Source organism: Dendrobates tinctorius, unplaced genomic scaffold (genome assembly GCF_039654945.1).
Source record: "Dendrobates tinctorius isolate UK_male_01 unplaced genomic scaffold, ASM3965494v1 ptg000154l, whole genome shotgun sequence".
In the NCBI taxonomy this organism is placed as follows: Eukaryota; Metazoa; Chordata; class Amphibia; order Anura; family Dendrobatidae; genus Dendrobates; species Dendrobates tinctorius.
In genome coordinates this window covers 19,370,200-19,388,597 of record NW_027361821.1, presented here as the reverse complement: position 1 = coordinate 19,388,597, position 18,398 = coordinate 19,370,200, and the positions used below count along the sequence as shown (strand labels likewise).

Below are 18,398 nucleotides of genomic sequence, written 5' to 3'. Positions count from 1 at the left end.
ATTAGTGTCTCCAGCCGTGTCCGATGCTACTGCAGCATCGGCCATGGCTGGATTGTAATATTTCATCAAATTTCATTGATGAAATATTACTATCGCTCTGATTGGCTGTTTCACTTTCAACAGCCAATCAGAGTGATCGTAGCCATGTGGGGGCTAAGCCACCCCCCTGTGGTGAAGCATAAAGGGTCCTTTGTGTGCGGGTCGGGTGACCTTCATTGACCCCGGTCACCTGACCCCCAGGAGCGCTACCGGGGCATCATGGGTCGTTTGGGCACGACTTTTCATGACGCCTACGTAGGCGTCATGGGTCGGGAAGGGGTTAATCTTTCATTGCATGCCCTCCAATGTTCAGTAGTGAACACTGCGTGTGTGTGCTAACAGAGCAAGAAGAAATTAATGAGATTGTGGCAATCAAAATACAGCTCCCTTCCCAAGAAAGTGGTCCCTGAGAATCTGCTTGGGGGCCTGATAAAAGGTCATCGAGGGCCGTAAATGGCCCTGGGGCCTGAGGTTCCCCACCCCTGCTTTAAAACATGACACTTGTATTATTTTCTATATTAATGCAGATGGTTTAATGAATTTGGTACACCATAATTTAATTTGGATCATATTAGAAAAAATAGTGCGTTGTCTGATTGCTCATATTTTTTTTAGAAAATGTCCCACACTTCATATTCTGTCTGCATTATGTTACTTATGAGCACAACTGTACATACACAGCAGTTTGTTTGACTTCTGACTAAATATTTTGCATACGGCCATTCTTTTACAGAGTTACTGTGGACAGCGCCGGAGCTGCTGCGAGACCCACGTGCAGCATTACATGGCACTTTCACTGGAGATGTTTATAGCTTTTCCATAATTATGCAAGAGGTCGTGGTGCGAGGACCCCCATTCTGTACTTTGGAGCAAACTCCTGAAGGTAAGGTTTAGAATAACATGATGGCGATTCCTGTGTATCATGTAAGGTTTTAAAGTTTCATATATTTTGTGATTGGTTCATTTTTTATATCTTACATCTTGCACCTCTTACATACTCCTCTTCTAATGATCACTAAGATCCATGTAGCATATAAACCTCCCCAAATGTCTCCTTATTTGTATAATGGGAACAAAATGTATAAAGTAGACGCATATCACAGTACAACACATTATACACATTCTCTGCAGCATGTGTGCTATATGTAGCTGTACAGCATGCACATTATGTATTGTACACACACATACACAAAAGTGTTGCATGTATAGTTCATATACCCAGAGCTCTGCTACCTAAACACAAAACTGCTGCACACACACGGCTCAGCTACAACAGACACACAGCTCAGCTACACAACACACGCAGCCCAGCTACAACACACACATAGCTTAGCTACAACACACACACAGGTCAGCTGCAACACACACAGCACAGCTACAACACACTCAACTCAGCTACATTATTAAAACACACATAGCTTTGCTACAACACACTAAGATTAGACGTTGTTGAAAGACACAGCTCAATAACAACACACTCAGCACAGTTACATTATCAAAACGCAAATAGCCCAACTGCTAAAGAACTCAGCCGCACAATCAAAACACACATACAGCTCAGCTAGAACACAGGTAGCTCATCTATATCATCAAAACAAAGACTGTTGAACTACAACACACTCTGCTCAGCTACATAGTTAAAATATATACGCACACTGCACAACTACAACACCCTCAGCTACATTATCCAAATGCACACAGTTCAGCTACAGCACACTCAGTTCAGGTGCATAATCAAAACACACACACTGTGTACATTACAATAGTTTGAAGTTCCATCAAGGCATATTACCTGAAAGGTCCTTCCGCTAGTCATGACGTGAGAGGTGTACTCTCAGTGATCACGAAGGACCTTGTGTCAGCGATCGACTCAAACAATGGAAGCTGCCTCTAGACTACAAGATGCACATACTTTTCAGCAAGATTGTTTCTTGCTAAAAAGTGCATCTCATAGTCCATGATATATAGTGATCATGGTCTCCAAAGCCAAATCTTCTCAACACTAAATAAATGTAATTATTTTAATCTTTTCTCATAACTAAGATCCTCCCTGCCATCAGCTTTGTGGCTTTCCTCTGTATTTTTTCTTACTCCAGGACATCCTTCCAATGATATGGTGCACAGAACTGAATGGTATACTTCAGATGAGGCCACAATAACACATTGTATAGTTAGTGGTAGTGTTACATCCCTGTCCCCCAAGTTTCTACCTTTTCCCATTCATAATAATATCGTGCTGGCCATAGAAGCTGCTGATTGACATTGCATCCTGTTATTTAGTCTGTGATCTATGAATACACCTAGATCCTTTTCTACAAGTGACTCTCCTAGTTTTCCTCTCCCTGTTACATATGTTGCCCACAGGTCATTATTACTCAGATGGATAACTCTACATTGATGGACATAGAACCTCATCTGCAAAGCAGATGCCAACAAACTCTGTTCAAGTAAACTTGGAACTTATAAACATCAGCACTTGCACACATTATACTTCACAGCTTGGTGTCTGCAAAAAAAGAAACATTGTTAATCCCATATACTATATCATTATAAAAAAGCTGAATAATAGCATGCTCAGCACGAGTGATGAGCATTCTAATACTGCAAATATCGTGTATCGGCCGATATTCGCTGTATTGGAATTCCGATACCGAGTACTGATATTTTTACAATATCAGATACCGGAATCGGAAGTTCCCATAATGCAATGAGCCACTGTTGTGGCTGAGATTGGCTGCTGAAATGATGTCATCATGATGCGCATCATGATGCGCGGTCTGTGCTGGCCTGCCGGGGGGTCTGTACGGGCCTGCCGGGGGTCTGTGCCGGCCTGCCGGGGGTCTGTGCGGACTGCCGGGGGTCTGTACGGGCCTGCCGGGGGTCTTTGTTCCCCGAAGCCAGTGTCATCTATAAAAAATATAAAAAAAACAAACAAGCAATATACTCCCTGATCCGCAGAAATCCACGAGTGTCCAACGATGATCTCCCGTGGAGAACAGCAGCAACAGCTGTCTGTATGTCTGTAGCATGTTTTATGTATGTTGTATGTATGTATGTATGTATGTACTATGTATGTATGTATGTTGTATGAATGTAGTATGTATTTTGTATGTCTGTAGCATGTTGTATGTATGTTGTATGTATGTAGTATGTACTATGTATGTATGTTGTATGAATGTAGTATATATGTAGTATGTATGTAGTATGTATGTATGTTGTATGAATGTTGTATATATGTAGTATGTATGTAGTATGTATGTATGTTGTTTAAATGTTGTATATATGTAATATGTATGTATGCTGTATGAATGTAGTATATATGTATAGTATGTATGTAGTATGTATGCATGTTGTATATATGAAGTATGTATGTAGTATGTAGTATGTATGTTGTATGAATGTTGTATATATGCAGTATGTATGTAGTATGTATATATATATTTTTTTTACATTCAACACATTAGCCGGATGATGGGACTACTACTGTCCCATCATTGGCTAATGTGTCAATCACTGTCATTGTAGCAGGCATAGCCGATGGGACTTGTAGTCCCATCGGACGATGCCTGCACACACACACAACCCCCGGCAGGCCTGCACAGACCCCCGGCAGTCTGCACAGACCCCTGGCATCCGGCACAGACCCCCGGCAGGCCCGTACAGACTCCCGGCAGTCCGCACAGACCCCCGGCAGCCGGCACAGACCCCGGCAGTCCGCACAGACTCCCGGCAGGCCCGTACAGACCCCCGGCAGGCCCGCACAGACCCCCAGCAGGCTCGTACAGACCCCCAGCAGGCTCGCACAGACCCCGCCCGCACACACAGACACGCACAGTGTCCGCCCACGCACCGCTCACACTCTTCCCCCCTCCTGAACAAGATGTGCAAGTAAAGAAAGGGTTTTTTTTAATTCCGATATTTCTGTCCCATTGACTTGAATGGGACTTCTGGTATCGGAATTGGCGATACCCGATACTTTTTGAGTATCGGTCCGATCCAATCCGATCTGATACTTCACGGTATCGGATGGTATCGCTCAACACTACTCAGCACTGAACGTTGTTGTACACCACTTACAACTGGAGACCATCCAGAGCAGCAGTCTTTCTCCACGTCTCTCTGGGTGCTGTCTTTAAACCAGTTTTTTATCCAATTACAACTTTACTTTCTAAGCCCATGGACCTTAATTTACTCATTAGGCATCTGTTAAATGCCTTTGAAAAATCCCCAAGCACTCTGGACTGTTGTTCACGCCGGTCTTGATGAGGGAAATGCTGGAGTCAGACGCTCCTGATTTCTGAAGCGACATTCGCTACTTCATGAATCAGCATCGTGGAACAAGCATCGTCCGTGCTGGAGTAAGATTTGTGGCTTAGTGAACACTGCTGCACGTCATGAATTTGACAAAGCGTTGCTCGTCACGCCTGAGCACTGAGAAACTTGCGTGAGAATGCCAAAAGTCGCAAGATTTTGGCACAACTCAAAGTTGAGCCTAACTTTTGCAACTTTTCAAAGATTTTACGACAGAATTCTAGTGTGAAAGCTTTGATGTATCAGGCCACAAATCCACAGGTGTCCCTCTGTCCAGACTTTTACTATTTTTGTCATAAAAAAACAAATCAGTTTGGTTTGATAACTTCTGTCCTTAGTAAAACCGTATTGGCTATTACTGTTTATAGTATTATAGTCCTTTAACTGATTGGCAGCTTTCTATGTACACTGTGCATAGGCAGAAAGATGCCAATTAGTGATTAGCGCATATACTCATTACTCAGGTTTCCCAGAGCATGCTTGGGTGTTCTCCGAGTATTTTGTAGTGCTCGGAGATTTAGTTTTCGATGCCGCAGCTGCATGATTTACGGCTGCTAGACAGGCTGAATACATGTGGGGATTCCCTAACAAATAGGCATTGCACACATGTATTCAGCCTGTCCAGCAGCTGCAAATCATGCAGCTGAGGCGACAAAACCTACATCACCAAGCACTGTAAAATACTCAGAGACCACCCGAGTATGCTCGTGAAAACCCGAGCAACGAGTATACTCGCTCATCACTAATGCCAATCAGTGGTGAGTAGTGTTGAGCGATACCTTCCGATATCGGGAAATATCGGATTGGATTGGACAGATACCCCAAAAATATCGGATATCGCCGATTCCGATACCGGAAACCAATGCAAGTCAATGGGACACAAATATCGGAATGAAAATAAACCCTTACTTTTCTTGTAGGTTAATTCTACATGAAGGAAAACAACTAAAAATAATGTAGAATGTATTGGGGGAGGTGGAGGAGACATTAAAGGCATAGAGGTTTAGCCCAATCAAATGGAATAGCAGGAATTATTTTTTTTTTAAGACGTTTGGAGTTACAAAGATATTGACTATGTTAAGCTTTTTTATATTTTGTCAGATATATATGTTTCACTACTTCCATGCTCTTCACCTTCTTTTTTACTTCTCCCACACTTTCTCCTTCATCATCCTCAGCAGCATCTTTTTCATCAACTTCTTCATCTTATTCATCTTCATCTTCTTCACCTTTTTCCTATTATTCTTTTTTTTTGCATTCTTCATATTCTTCTTATTCAACTATTATTCTTCTTCATATTCTACTTCTTCATCTTCTTCATATTCTTCTTCTTCATCATATTCTTATTTGTGACAGGCATTCCTGTAGTTGTTATCTATAAAAGTTTGAAGATTACACCTTCCGTTCTGCCTGTCACAAAAGATTTACAACAGGATTTGTCCGCGTTCAGTTTTGCCTGCAGCAGCATGTATTTTCCAGGGGCACCACGAGGAGGAACTGACTCACCCCCATACACTGCTTAGTCTTCTTCTGCTTATAATTTAGATAATATCTTTTGCTCTGATTTTTAGTCTTATGCTTAATGTTCTTCTGCTTTTGTTCTGCAGCTTCTTGTTCTTCTGCTTCTTGGTCTTCTGTCTCTTGTTCTTCTGTATCTTGGTGGTTGTCTTGTTGTTCTTTGTCCTCTTGGTCATGTTCTTCAGGGTCATCTTCTTGGTCTTCTTCGGGGTGGTCTTCAGGGTCGTCATCTTTGGGGTCGTCTTCTTCGGGGTGGTCTTCAGGGTCGTCGTCTCCAGGGTCGTCGTTTTCGGGGTCGTCGTCTTCTTCGGGGTGGCCTTCAGGGTCGTCGTCTCCAGGGTCGTCGTTTTCGGGGTCGTCGTCTTCTTCGGGATGGTCTTCAGGGTCGTCGTCTTTAGGGTCGTCGTCAGGGAGATAATGAGTGATTACCAAAAACCATTTCAAAAAGCTTGAACTTGGAAATTTAGCAGAAGGTACAAGAAGGCTGAGGAACTGCTGAGAACCAGCTGACGGTACTGGAACCTGGATGGGTAGCCGAAGGTACAAGACCCAATGGGACTACCGAGGACCAGCTGATGGTACTGGAACCCGGTTACTAAGCAGGAGGCACCTGTGCCAGAAAGCACTATCAAGGACCAGCAGACGTTGGTGGAACTCGGATACCGAGAAGGAGGCACCTAAGCCAAAGGCTCTGCCTGGAACCAGCTGACATTACTGGAACCCAGGGGGACATATTCAAGATTGACTTCCAAAGAACCAGCTAATGGTACTGGAACTCAGATAGGCAGGAGAAGGTACACATGAAAAAAAAAAGTTGCAAGGCCGCGAGCTGGCCGGAGTTACCGAAACCCACAGTCCTACAGGGGGAGCTTGTCCTATTGGCTGTCACGGTCACGTGTGTCTGGACGCAGCGAGTACCGCAAGGCGAACCCATATGACACACGTGACCCTGGATACACCGCCTCCAGTTGGGCGAATTTAAATAATAGGACGTGCAGCTGGATACGCCACCTCCAACTGGCGAATTTAGGTATTACACGTTATACATACAGTAGTCTGGAAACCCCGCCTCCAGTAAGGCGAATTTAAATAATAAAGGGGGAACCTGGGTAACATTAACAATGGTGGGCCCTGCAATAGGGAATAGGGAAGTGGAGACCTCCTGAACTCCCCTGAGCCAGTGTCCCTGCACTCCTAACGTTCCCTATGCCGGCTCTGCACCGGGCGACGCACAAGAACCTAAAAACCCTAGCTCACCTTGAGCCTAAACCCTCACTAGGGAATTGGTCGGTGCGGAAACTAATCCCACCACTGCACTAAACACACATGAGGGAAAATGACAATACAGGGGAAACACCACTTAGCTTTGCTCTGTTGCGTACGCTCCTAGAAACAGAGCCCACCACCTGTGTGCATCTTCTCCTCCACCCTGATCCATCACCATAACTGGATCCTTCACCATAGTGCAGCCTTGGAGCAGAGTCCACCACCAGTTGCAGCTGCCCAGTAAACAGAGTCCCAAAGATGAGTCCAGCTTCTGCCAAAAAGTCCAGCATGCTTGAGTCCAGTTTTCAGCAACCAAGTCCCGCATGCTGAGTGCAACTCTCTCCATAGTTGTCACTCCACCAAGCCATGCAAGCACTTCCTGACGACACCATAAACTGTGACTCCACCACGCCATGCCAGCCCTTCTTGCAGACCACATAGCTGCTACTCGTCCCCTCTGACTGGGCTGCGCAGGACTCATGTTCAGCGCCTTCCTCACCCAGGCTTTCTTCCCAAATGACGAACACAATATCACCAACAGTGATTGAACACACCTGGCTCTCTTTTATAGAGCCTCACACCTGAATTATAATTACGTGCACTAAACCAAAGAAACTAAAGTGCACTACCACTCACCACCACCGGGGCAACTTAGAATGAACGACACCACGTGTAATAATTCTAATGGCCACCGGGGGCAATCACATCACTTTGGCACCTAGCCAAAGGAAAAAAAAGTTCACTTTTCCACTTAAACTGTCAGATCCACGCTGGATCATGACATTGGCACTACGGAACCAGCCTTCATTGCCAGATCCCACAGCCCACATAGGAAGCACCTAAACTGCAGGCACCATAGAGTCGGCTAACCCGGCCGCAACACGCCAGGACAACGTATTGGAGGCAAAGTGACGTTGACACTACCCGGAAACAGCTGGCGTGCTGGAACCAGGCTGGGCAGGAGGGAGAACCCGTGCCAAAGACACTTCTGAGCAGCAACTGGCGGTGTTGGAGCCCAGGGATTACAGTAGAAACAGAGTGTAGCCAGAGGCCTAATTGGAGCAAGTTTAATATCTGTAGTAGTGTGAATGTGGACAGAGCAGGCAAAATTACCGGACACACAGCAGGGGATCAGCTGACGTTACTGAACCCCAATAACACAGGAGCATGTGTTGACTGTGCAGACGGCACTTCTGAGCAGCAACTGGCGGTGTTGGAGCCCAGGGATTACAGGAGAAAGAGAGTGTAGCCAGAGGCCTAATTGGAGCAAGTTTAATATCTGTAGTAGTGTGAGTGTGGTCGGAGCAGGAGAAATTTCCGGACACACAGCAGGGGATCAGCTGATGTTACTGAACCCCAATAACACAGGAGCAAGTGTTGACTGTGCAGACGGCACTTCTGAGCAGCAACTGGCGGTGTTGGAGCCCAGGGATTACAGCTCAGATGGTAGAAACATGAGCACAACAGGAGACCTGGATACTGTTGCCAACCAATTATTTAATCTGGAAGAGGACTGGCAAATTCCTGCGAGATCCAGGCCTTGTTCATTTTCAGAAAAGTAAGTCGGTCAACGTTATCGGAGGATAGTCGCATGCGACGGTCTGTTAGTACACCACCTGCGGCACTAAAGATGCATTCCGATAATACGCTAGCAGCAGGGCAAGCCAGCACCTCCAATGCATACTGGCTAAGCTCTGGCCATGTATCCAGCTTAGAGACCAAAAACTTGAAGGGGGAAGAGCCGTGTGGGAGAACACTGAGTGTCAGAAACACCGCACTGCACTTGCTCACTGAGCCATTGCACGTGTCCTGAGTACAAAAACAGTGCTCAAAGATACCTGTGGAGCGGGCAGCAGCAGTGACGATGCATGCTCCAGGACCTGAAGCATGTGACTGCTGGGGGCATGGCCTAAGCTCCACAGACCTAGGAGCTGCAGGGAAACTCCTAAAAAGGTAACTACAGGACAATGTTACCAAGGGGCATAGACAGAGACAGAAACCAGATCAAGCCGGGTCAAAGTACAAGATAGCAGGACAGTACCAAAGGGTTAGACAGAGCGAATAGTCAGGACGTAGCAATAGATCAGAAAAACAGAACGGGCAATGGACGGTACAATACGGACAAACTGCAACGGAGTAACAATAGCCAAGCCAGTAGGTCAGAACCGGAGAAGACAATAGTACCAAAATGAGAGACGGAGTACAGAGTGAGGGAACAGGCCGGGTCATACACAGGAAACAAACAAGCAATGCAGAATACACGCACACCAGGGGGGTCAGTCAGACACACAGCCAGAACAACAGTATAGCTGACAGAGAAAGCTAGTCTGGAGTGAGTATAAATACCCCTCCCAGATCCAAAGAGAGGCCGGCAAAAGTTAACCCTGTGAGAACAGGACATTAACCATGTCCTAACCATGACAGTACCCCCTCTTAATGGGGGGCCACTGGACCCCCAGGTTTCTCAGGGTATCTGGCATGAAAAGCCCGCACTAGTCGATCAGCGTGCACCGAACTGGCCGGAACCCATGACAGATCCTCCACGGAATATCCCTTCCAATGAATAAGGTACTGAAGTCTCCGGCGCGCCCACCGTGAATCAATGATGCGCCCTACCTCGTACTGCAGCTGACCCTCTATCAACACTGGTGGAGCCACAGATGAGGGATCTTCTCTAACTGTCCCCACAGGTTTTAATAGGGACCTGTGGAAGACGTTAGATATTTTGAAGGAGGTGGGCAACTGTAATCTGTATGCCACCGGGTTGATCACTTCTACAATCTTGTACGGGCCAATAAATTTTGGGCCCAACTTCGTAGAGGGTATTTTAGGTTTGATGTTACGGGTGGACAACCAGACTTTTTCCCCCACTGTTAACGCAGGACCCAACCCCATCCTCCTGTCCGCAAAATGTTTATACTTCTTCAGGGCTTTGGAGATGTTCCCCTGCACCTACCTCCAGAGGGTTTTTAACTGTTGTACCATCCCCTTGGCACCAGGGCATTCCGAATCCATGCGGGAAAATTCCCCAAACTGCGGAAGGAACCCATAATTGACCTGAAAGGGAGACTTTCCTGTAGACTGATTAATATGACAGTTGAATGCAAATTCTGCCATGGGCAATACCTCACACCAGTCTTCCTGTCTGGAGGAGGCTAGGCTTCTCAGAATCTGCTCCAACGACTGGTTGGTGCGTTCAGTCTGTCCATTGGATTCCGGGTGATAGGCAGAGGAGAATGACAACGTGACCCCCAACTTCATACAAAACGCTCTCCAAAACCTGGCCACAGATTGCACACCCCTGTCGGACACCATGTTCATGGGCACTCCATGCAAGCAATGCAGAATATACGCACACCAGGGGGGTCGGGTAGACACACAGCCAGAATAACAGTATAGCTGACAGAGAATGCTTGTCTGGAGTGAGTATAAATACCCCTCCCAGATCCAAAGAGAGGCCAGCAAAAGTTAACCCTGTGAGAACAGGACATTAACCATGTCCTAACCATGACACTGAGAGGGCAAGACATGTAGTCTGTCACCATCTGACGGAAACGTTGCCTCCTGCTGACTGGAGCCGTCTGTGATGGTGTAGACATTTGTGGCGGGGACACAAAACTTTGCCACATTTGGGCCATACTGGTCTTGCCTTGTGCTGAGGAGCTGCTTCTGCTCCCTCTTTGTGCAGAGCTTCCTCCACTGTCTCTACGCACTGAGCTGCTTTGTAAAGAACTAGCAGCACTGCTCTCGGGTGGAATGGAGAACATGATGGAATGCACCAGTGTGTCTTGGTACTCCTGCATTTTACGCTCCCGGTTCAACGGTGTTATGAGGCTTTGTAAGTTGTCCCAGTAGCGAGGATCTAGGAGGGTGTACACCCAATAATCAGCCGTGTTGAGAATGTGGGTGTTGCAGCGGTCGTTTCTCAGGTACTGCAGCATGAAATCAACCATGTGCTGCAGACTGCCAACTGGCCAAGAAACGCTGTCCCCTGCTTGAGGCATCATCTCTGCCTGCTCTGCATCACCCCACCCTCGCTCTACATACTGACTACTAGAGCATTGTGTACCTCCCTTCTCTGGACAGATGTCTTCCTCTTCCATTGACTCCTCATCCTCCTCACAAAGTGTCCCCTGCCTAGGCCTTTGTGAGGAACCACGTTGCGCAGACTGTCAAGAAGCAGATGGCATATGTTACTCCTTATCCTCCATCTCTTCCACAACCTCCTCCCTTAGTGCTTGCAGTGTTTTTTCAAGCAGGCAGATAAGGGGATAGTCATGCTGACTAGTGCATCATCTGCACTCGCCATCCGGGTGGAATCATCGAAGGCACACAAAACGTGGCAGATGTCCTTCATAGAGGCCCTCTCAGTGGTGGTGAAGTGTGACCGGCGCGCAGTGCGACTTGTTTGCGCCTGATGCAGCTGGTACTCCATTACTGCTGCCTGCTGCTCACACAACCTCTCCAACATATGTAAAGTTGAATTCCACCTGGTGGGTAGGTCACATATGATGCGATGTTCTGGAAGGCGGAATCAGCGCTGCAGAGCTGCAATGCGCGATCTTGCCATGCTGGAACGCTGCAAGTGAGCGCACTCTATGCGGACCTTGTGCAGCAGTGCATCAAGATCTGGATAGTCCCTCAAAAAACTCTGCACGACCAAGTTGAGCACATGTGCCAGACATGGGATGTGAGTGAGGTTGCCTAGGCCCAGAGCTGCCACCAGATTTCGGCCATTGTCACACACTACCATGCCTGACAGGAAATTCGCTGGCACAAACCACACGTCGCTCTCCTGCTTGATGGCATTCCAGAGCTCCTGCGCTGTGTGGCTTCGATTCCCCAAAGAAATTAATTTCAATACGGCCTGTTGACGTTTGGCCACGGCTGTGCTCATATCGGTCGTAACAGGTAAGCGTTCACGGGTCCATGTGGAGGTAGACTGTGACGGCTCCTGCAGCGCTGATTCAGAGGAACTGGAGTATGAGGAGGAGCCAATGTGTACAGACTGATTCCTGCAATCCTTGGAGTTGGCAGAACACGTACAGCGCCACTCTCAAGATCTGTACCCGGCTCCACAACATTTACCCAATGGGCAGTGAGGGAAAGATATCGTCCCTGTCCATGGTTACTGGTCCACGCATCGGTGGCCAGGTGGACCTTGCTACTGACGGCATTTAGTAGCGCATGTTTAATTTTTCCCTCCACATGCTTTTGCAGGGCAGGGATGGCTTGCCTGCTGAAATAAAAGAGGCTGGGCACGTTGTATTGTGGGACTGCCAATGCCATGAAGTTACGGAAGGTGTCAGTCTCCACCAGCCTGAATGAGAGCATTTCAAGGGACAGTAGTTTTGCAATGCCAGCATTCAGAGCCTGTGCTCGGGGGTAGTTTGCCGAGTATGGGCGCCTTTTCTCCCATGCCTGTGCTACCGATGTCTGTAGACTGGCCTGGGAGTGTGAGGATGACAGGGTACGTGGTGCTGTGGGTGGAATGACACTGTGCCTCTGTACAACAGTTCCAGAGGTTCTTCCACGGCGATCCTGTGAGGAAGCCGAACCAGCTGTGTGTGAGCTGGAGGAAGAGGCTACTACACGAGCTGAAGAGGTGGTAGGTGGTGCTGTAGGTTGACCTAGGTCTTCAGTGTGTCTTTGTAACTCAACCACGTGCTTGGTCCGCACATGTTTCCACATATTTGTGGTATTGAGGTTGCTGACACTTTTCCCTCTTTTCACTTTCTGATTACACAGCTTGCATTTGACAAAACAAATGTCATCTACAGCTGTGTCAAAAAAGGACCAGGCACTGCAAGTCTTGGGAGCGCCCGTTTTGGGTTTTGGAAGAGGCATGCTCCCAATGTGTGCCGAAGTGGAGGCTCCTCTATCTACTCCTATATAGTGTTTGCAAATATTCTAGCTGGATACGGATGGAACCACACTAATAGGAGAAATCTGGAAAAATGAGCAGTACTAATGCAAAAAAGGACAATGTATGAGGCAGTGACGCATGCTGAGCGGACTACAAGCGGAGGTGGCTGCAGAACACACTACAGTGTGAGCTGCACTCACACACAGAGACCTCGCAGACTCAACAAATTTGAAAAGCTGCTTATATTGGAAACTAAAATCTGGTGGGATCATGCCACCTTAAATAACTATATTGCAAAGGACATGATACCAAGAGGTTTACGTATAAAAAAACTGCCTACTACTGTTTACTCAGATGAGTTTAAAAATGAATGGAATGCTATATTGAGTAATTGTTCGGCAAATTTAATGAAATTAATAATAAAATATGAAGATCAGAAATTGAAGGAAATACAAGAGGAATTGAGTCTATTGAACATTTCAATGGTGGAATACAAAACATTACCACAATTTGACTCTTTAGTGACCGCTGTGAACAAAAAGGTGTCAACATTGGAAGATGAAATTATGGATAGAAAGAAAAAAAAGATCACAAGAGACTTGAATGACTATTCTACCAATATGGTGTATGAATAGGGAAAATGGAAGGGTCTAAATAGAACCCCAAAATCTATCTTGAAGCAAAGCCATGTTCACAATAAGCGCAGAAACTCCACCAGAATTCCAAGATCTCATGTTTCCTTTACTTCATCAGAGTTGGATTCCTCTGACAATTTTTCAAGCATATCTGATGTTTCGTCTAATGAGATCACTCCAGGTGCGTCCAGACGTAATCTTCATTATTCAAAAAACGTCAGAGGCGTGGAGGCAGAAAACACCGGAGGAACACAAGGAATTACAACTCGGAGAAAAAAATATTGGCACCAATAAAAAGCTGCAATAATGTCCTCAATTTATCTTCAATTATCCTAACCAAAGAACAAACCCAAATATTATCACTGGGTCTCAATTTTGTCCCTGATCGAGATTTTGATCTGTTTTCCACCATTATGGACGTTAATAAATTTATTCGCAACTTGACAGTTAAAAAACATTTTTTTGACATTGATAATTCAGATTGTGTCCCTCTATCTAGTCACCCCTCAGATGCTAACAATGAGTTTGTGGACATGAATTTTGAGGAACAGTTAGCACTGGTTACTCTGCAGGATCTAGATGAACATTCCCTTTCCAGCAATGATCAATGTGAACAGACACATGTTTTTGAGACAAAAAATCCGTATTTTTACCCAGTGCAAATGAGATCTAGTTGCATGGAACAATTTCAGGATATGGTAGAGAGGGATTTGTTCTATTTATATGATCAAATGAAATCCAAAGATAAATTAAACAACAAAAATTTTTTTTCAAATTATCAGCACAAAATCCTGCAGGATTTGAAAAACAATGCTGATTTAGTCATTAAAATGTCAGACAAGGGAGGAGTGGTAGTGGTATTGAATGCCACTGATTATTATCAAAAAATGATGGAATTATTATCAGATAGCACCATCTATAGAAAACTACCGCATAACCCGTCAATAAGATTTAAGGAAATAAGTAGTGCTCTAATAAAGGAAGGTTCCAGTTTGGGGATTTTAACAGCTAGTCAAGCAGAATACTTGGAGGTAAAAAATCCCATTTTGCCAATAATATATGGGGTCCTCAAAATCCATAAATCTGAGGGTATTCCACCTTTGCGCCCAATAGTATCGGGCATTGGCTCAAATAATGAGCATTTATGTCAGTGGGTAGATTCGCTGTTACAACCTTTAGTGCAGCGCACCCCTGGATACATCAGGGACTCCAAACAGGTTTTGGGGGCATTCTCCAAAAAAACTTGGTCATCCAAATATAGTTGGCTAACTTGTGATGTAATTTCATTATACACGTGCATTTTCCATGATATAGCCATACGAGCATTACAATTCCATTTTGTCAAATATTGCAATTTTTCATCTGAGCTGCAAAATTATATTCTACAAGTAGTTGCATTTCTTATGTCACATAATTTCTTCACGTTCAATGGAGAATTTTTTTTGCAACTTAGAGGAGTTGCAATGGGAACTAAATTCTCACCCTCCCTTGCAAATCTTGTAATGTCATTTTGGGAAATGGAATATATATATTCCATTGCCAACCCTTTTTCAAAGCAATTAATCTGGTATGGTAGATATATCGATGATACCCTCATCATTTGGGGTGGAGATATTTCTGCCATACCAGATTTTATAAAATATATTAATTCTAATAACTATAATATAAAATTCACGTATAACTACAGTTCTAACAATATTGCATTTCTGGACTTGTGTTTGAGTGGCACAGATGGTGCGGTCATTCATACCAAAACGCACCATAAACCATACAGTGGGAACACGGTGCTACATGCAAGGAGCAGTCATTCAAAACATACAATCAGGTCAGTCCCTGTTGGTGAATACACCAGAGTTAAACGTAATTGCAGCTCAGAAGAATCCTTGCAAGAGGAATTTACACATGTTACCAATAAATTGATAAATCGCAATTATCCAAAATGGACCCTAACTAGAGCACAAAAAATAGTGCAAACCAAAGATCGAAATGACTTGCTGGCATCAAGCACAGAAGGGAAAAAAAAGGCAATAACTATGGGAAAAAAACCCTATATATGTTTCCAGTATAGCCCGCAATTCACATCTATAAAAAATATTGTTCACAAGTTTCTACCCATTCTGCACCAGGATAATGAATTGGTTAAAATTTTATCATCAGGAATTAATGTGGTGTCAAGAAAAGCACCGTCTTTAGGGAGTATATTATCCCCCAGCATGTTTTCACTAACACATCACAAGCCTAAAGAAAACTGGTTAACGGTGAAGGGCTTTTACAAATGTGGAGCTAACATTTGTAAAATATGCAAATATGCCCAAATTTCTCAGGAATTCACTAATAATGATCATACTTCATGTTTTAAAATAAAAAATTATATCAATTGCAATTCTAGCAACATAGTGTATAAAATTAATTGTGAACAATGTGATTTATCCTATGTTGGTTGCACCTCGAGGCAGCTAAAAATAAGAATAAGGGAACATTTAAATGATATTAGCAATACAAATAATTTTATACGGAATGTTTCAGCAGTTTCCAAACATTTTATTGATTGCCATGCCCGCAATACATCACACCTTAAAGTTCAGGGAATAGAAAAAGTAAACCTGTCATCCCGTGGGGGAGACATCAGGCGATGTCTCCTTACTCGGGAAGCATTTTGGATATACCATTTAAATACTAGACATCCAAACGGTCTCAATAAGAGACATGATCTATTGTTGCACTATTGTTGAATTTCTTTTTTTTTTCAAAAGAGGAAAAAAAACTTTTTTTTTTTTTTTTTTTTTCCTTCTATGTAGATTTTGTATTTAATTACATGTGTCCAATTGGATTGGCTCATGTGATCATGTGATTTTTATATGATGTTTTATTCGTTAAGCTACATATATATGTCTAATCTAAGGCAAATTTCAAACATGGCTTTGACAAAGACCGTCTGGTCGAAACGCGTAGCCTGTCATCTCTGTTGTGGTGTGGTTACATGGAGAGTCTTCACCATTGTATGTTTTAATGGCTTTTCATTAAAGAAGATTTTAATAGCAGCTGGAGCAGAACTTTCCTTCCATGGTTTATGACGTTGGTCCGCACGGAGCTCCGAGTTTCTGCGCTTGATCTCTGGTGAGCTGGCTATTTCTTTCTATTTCTATTAAAAAAGGACAATGTATGAGGCAGTGATGCACGCTGAGCGGACTACAACTGGAGGTGGCTGCAGAACACCCTACAGCATGAGCTGCACTCACACACAGAGACCTCGCATATAGCTGTGAACAGCGCTGCAAGGCTGCAGAAAAGCTCCTCTATCTATTCCTATATAGTGTTTTCAAGCAATCTAGCTGGATATGGATGGAACCACACTAATAGGAGAAATCAGGAAAAATGAGCTGCACTAATGCAAAAAAGGACAATGTATGAGGCAGTGACGCACGCTGAGCGGACTACAACCGGAGGTGGCTGCAGAACACACTACAGCGTGAGCTGCACTCACACACAGAGACCTTACAGACAGCCGTGAACAGCGCTGCAAGGCTGCAGAAAAGCTCCTCTATCTACTCGTATATAGTGTTTGCAAGCAATCTAGCTGGATACGGATGGAACCACACTAATAGGAGAAATCTGGAAAAATGAGCTGCACTAATGCAAAAAAGGGCAATGTATGAGGCAGTGACGCACGCTGAGCGGACTACAACCGGAGGTGGCTGCAGAACACACTACAGCGTGAGCTGCACACACACACAGAGACCTCGCAGATAGCCGTGAACAGCGCTGCAAGGCAAAAGAAAGCTTCTCACACAGCGGTTGCTAAAGTAGCCTGGGTAAAGCACAATAAAGCAAATCGCTAGCTCAAACTGTCCCTCAGAGTCAGAACAGCAGCGTCCTGTCCCTAAGTACATTCACAGCAGAGTGAAACCAGCATGGCGGCGGCTTTTATAGTGCATCATGACATCATTTCAGCAGCCAATCACAGCCATGCCATTAGTTAAGATGCCTAACATGCATAACAGGATGTGCCCACACTTCTTAGGATTCCTCATTGGCTGAATAAAATCATACTGGCTCATTGCATTATGGGAACTTCCGATTCCGGTATTTGATATTCTAAAAGTATCGGAACTCAGTATCGGAACTCCGATACCGCGAATATCGGCCGATACCCGATATTGCAGTATCGGAATGCTCAACACTAGTAGAGGTGTTAACTGATTGGTAGCTTTCTGTGTATACTGTGCATTAGGCATAAACATGCCAATGAGTATTGGGGTGGGGTTATCCAGAGTTCATGAATATGGAGGACTACATGGTAGCAGGGTTACTAGTCCTCTAGTGATAATCTCCTGCTTATAAAACAGTGATATCAAAACTACAGCAAGCAGTCCAGTAAGTGATGCATTGCTGGAATTAGGGTTTTTCTACATTATGCTACTCTCAAATTAGATGACAAGAACCTGGTGACAAATTACCTTTATGAAATTGTAGACTTACATGGATGGCTATTATCTAAATATACAGGGTGGGCCATATATATGGATACACCTAAATAAAATGAGAATGGTTGGTGATATCAACTTCCTGTTTGTGGCACATTAGTGTATGGGAGGGGGGAAACTTTTCAAGAAGGGTGGTGACCATGGTGGCCATTTTGAAGTTGGCCATTTTAGATCCAACTTTATTTTTATTTTTGATGATCCTTGTCTATACATACTTTTCTTACATATATTTGTACTTTTTCGGTATGTGACAGGCAGATCACATTCGTACATATATTT

General features: G+C 44.5%; 1 protein-coding gene across 1 annotated transcript in view; it reads left to right on the top strand.

Moving 5' to 3' along the window:
• GUCY2F (guanylate cyclase 2F, retinal) overlaps positions 1 to 18,398 on the top strand; it is a 173,165-nt gene that overhangs the window by 82,502 nt on the left and 72,265 nt on the right. The window contains exon 10 of the mRNA XM_073547535.1: positions 773 to 922. Within this exon, the coding sequence (XP_073403636.1) occupies positions 773 to 922 (150 nt within the window). The remainder of the gene's footprint in view (positions 1 to 772; positions 923 to 18,398) is intronic.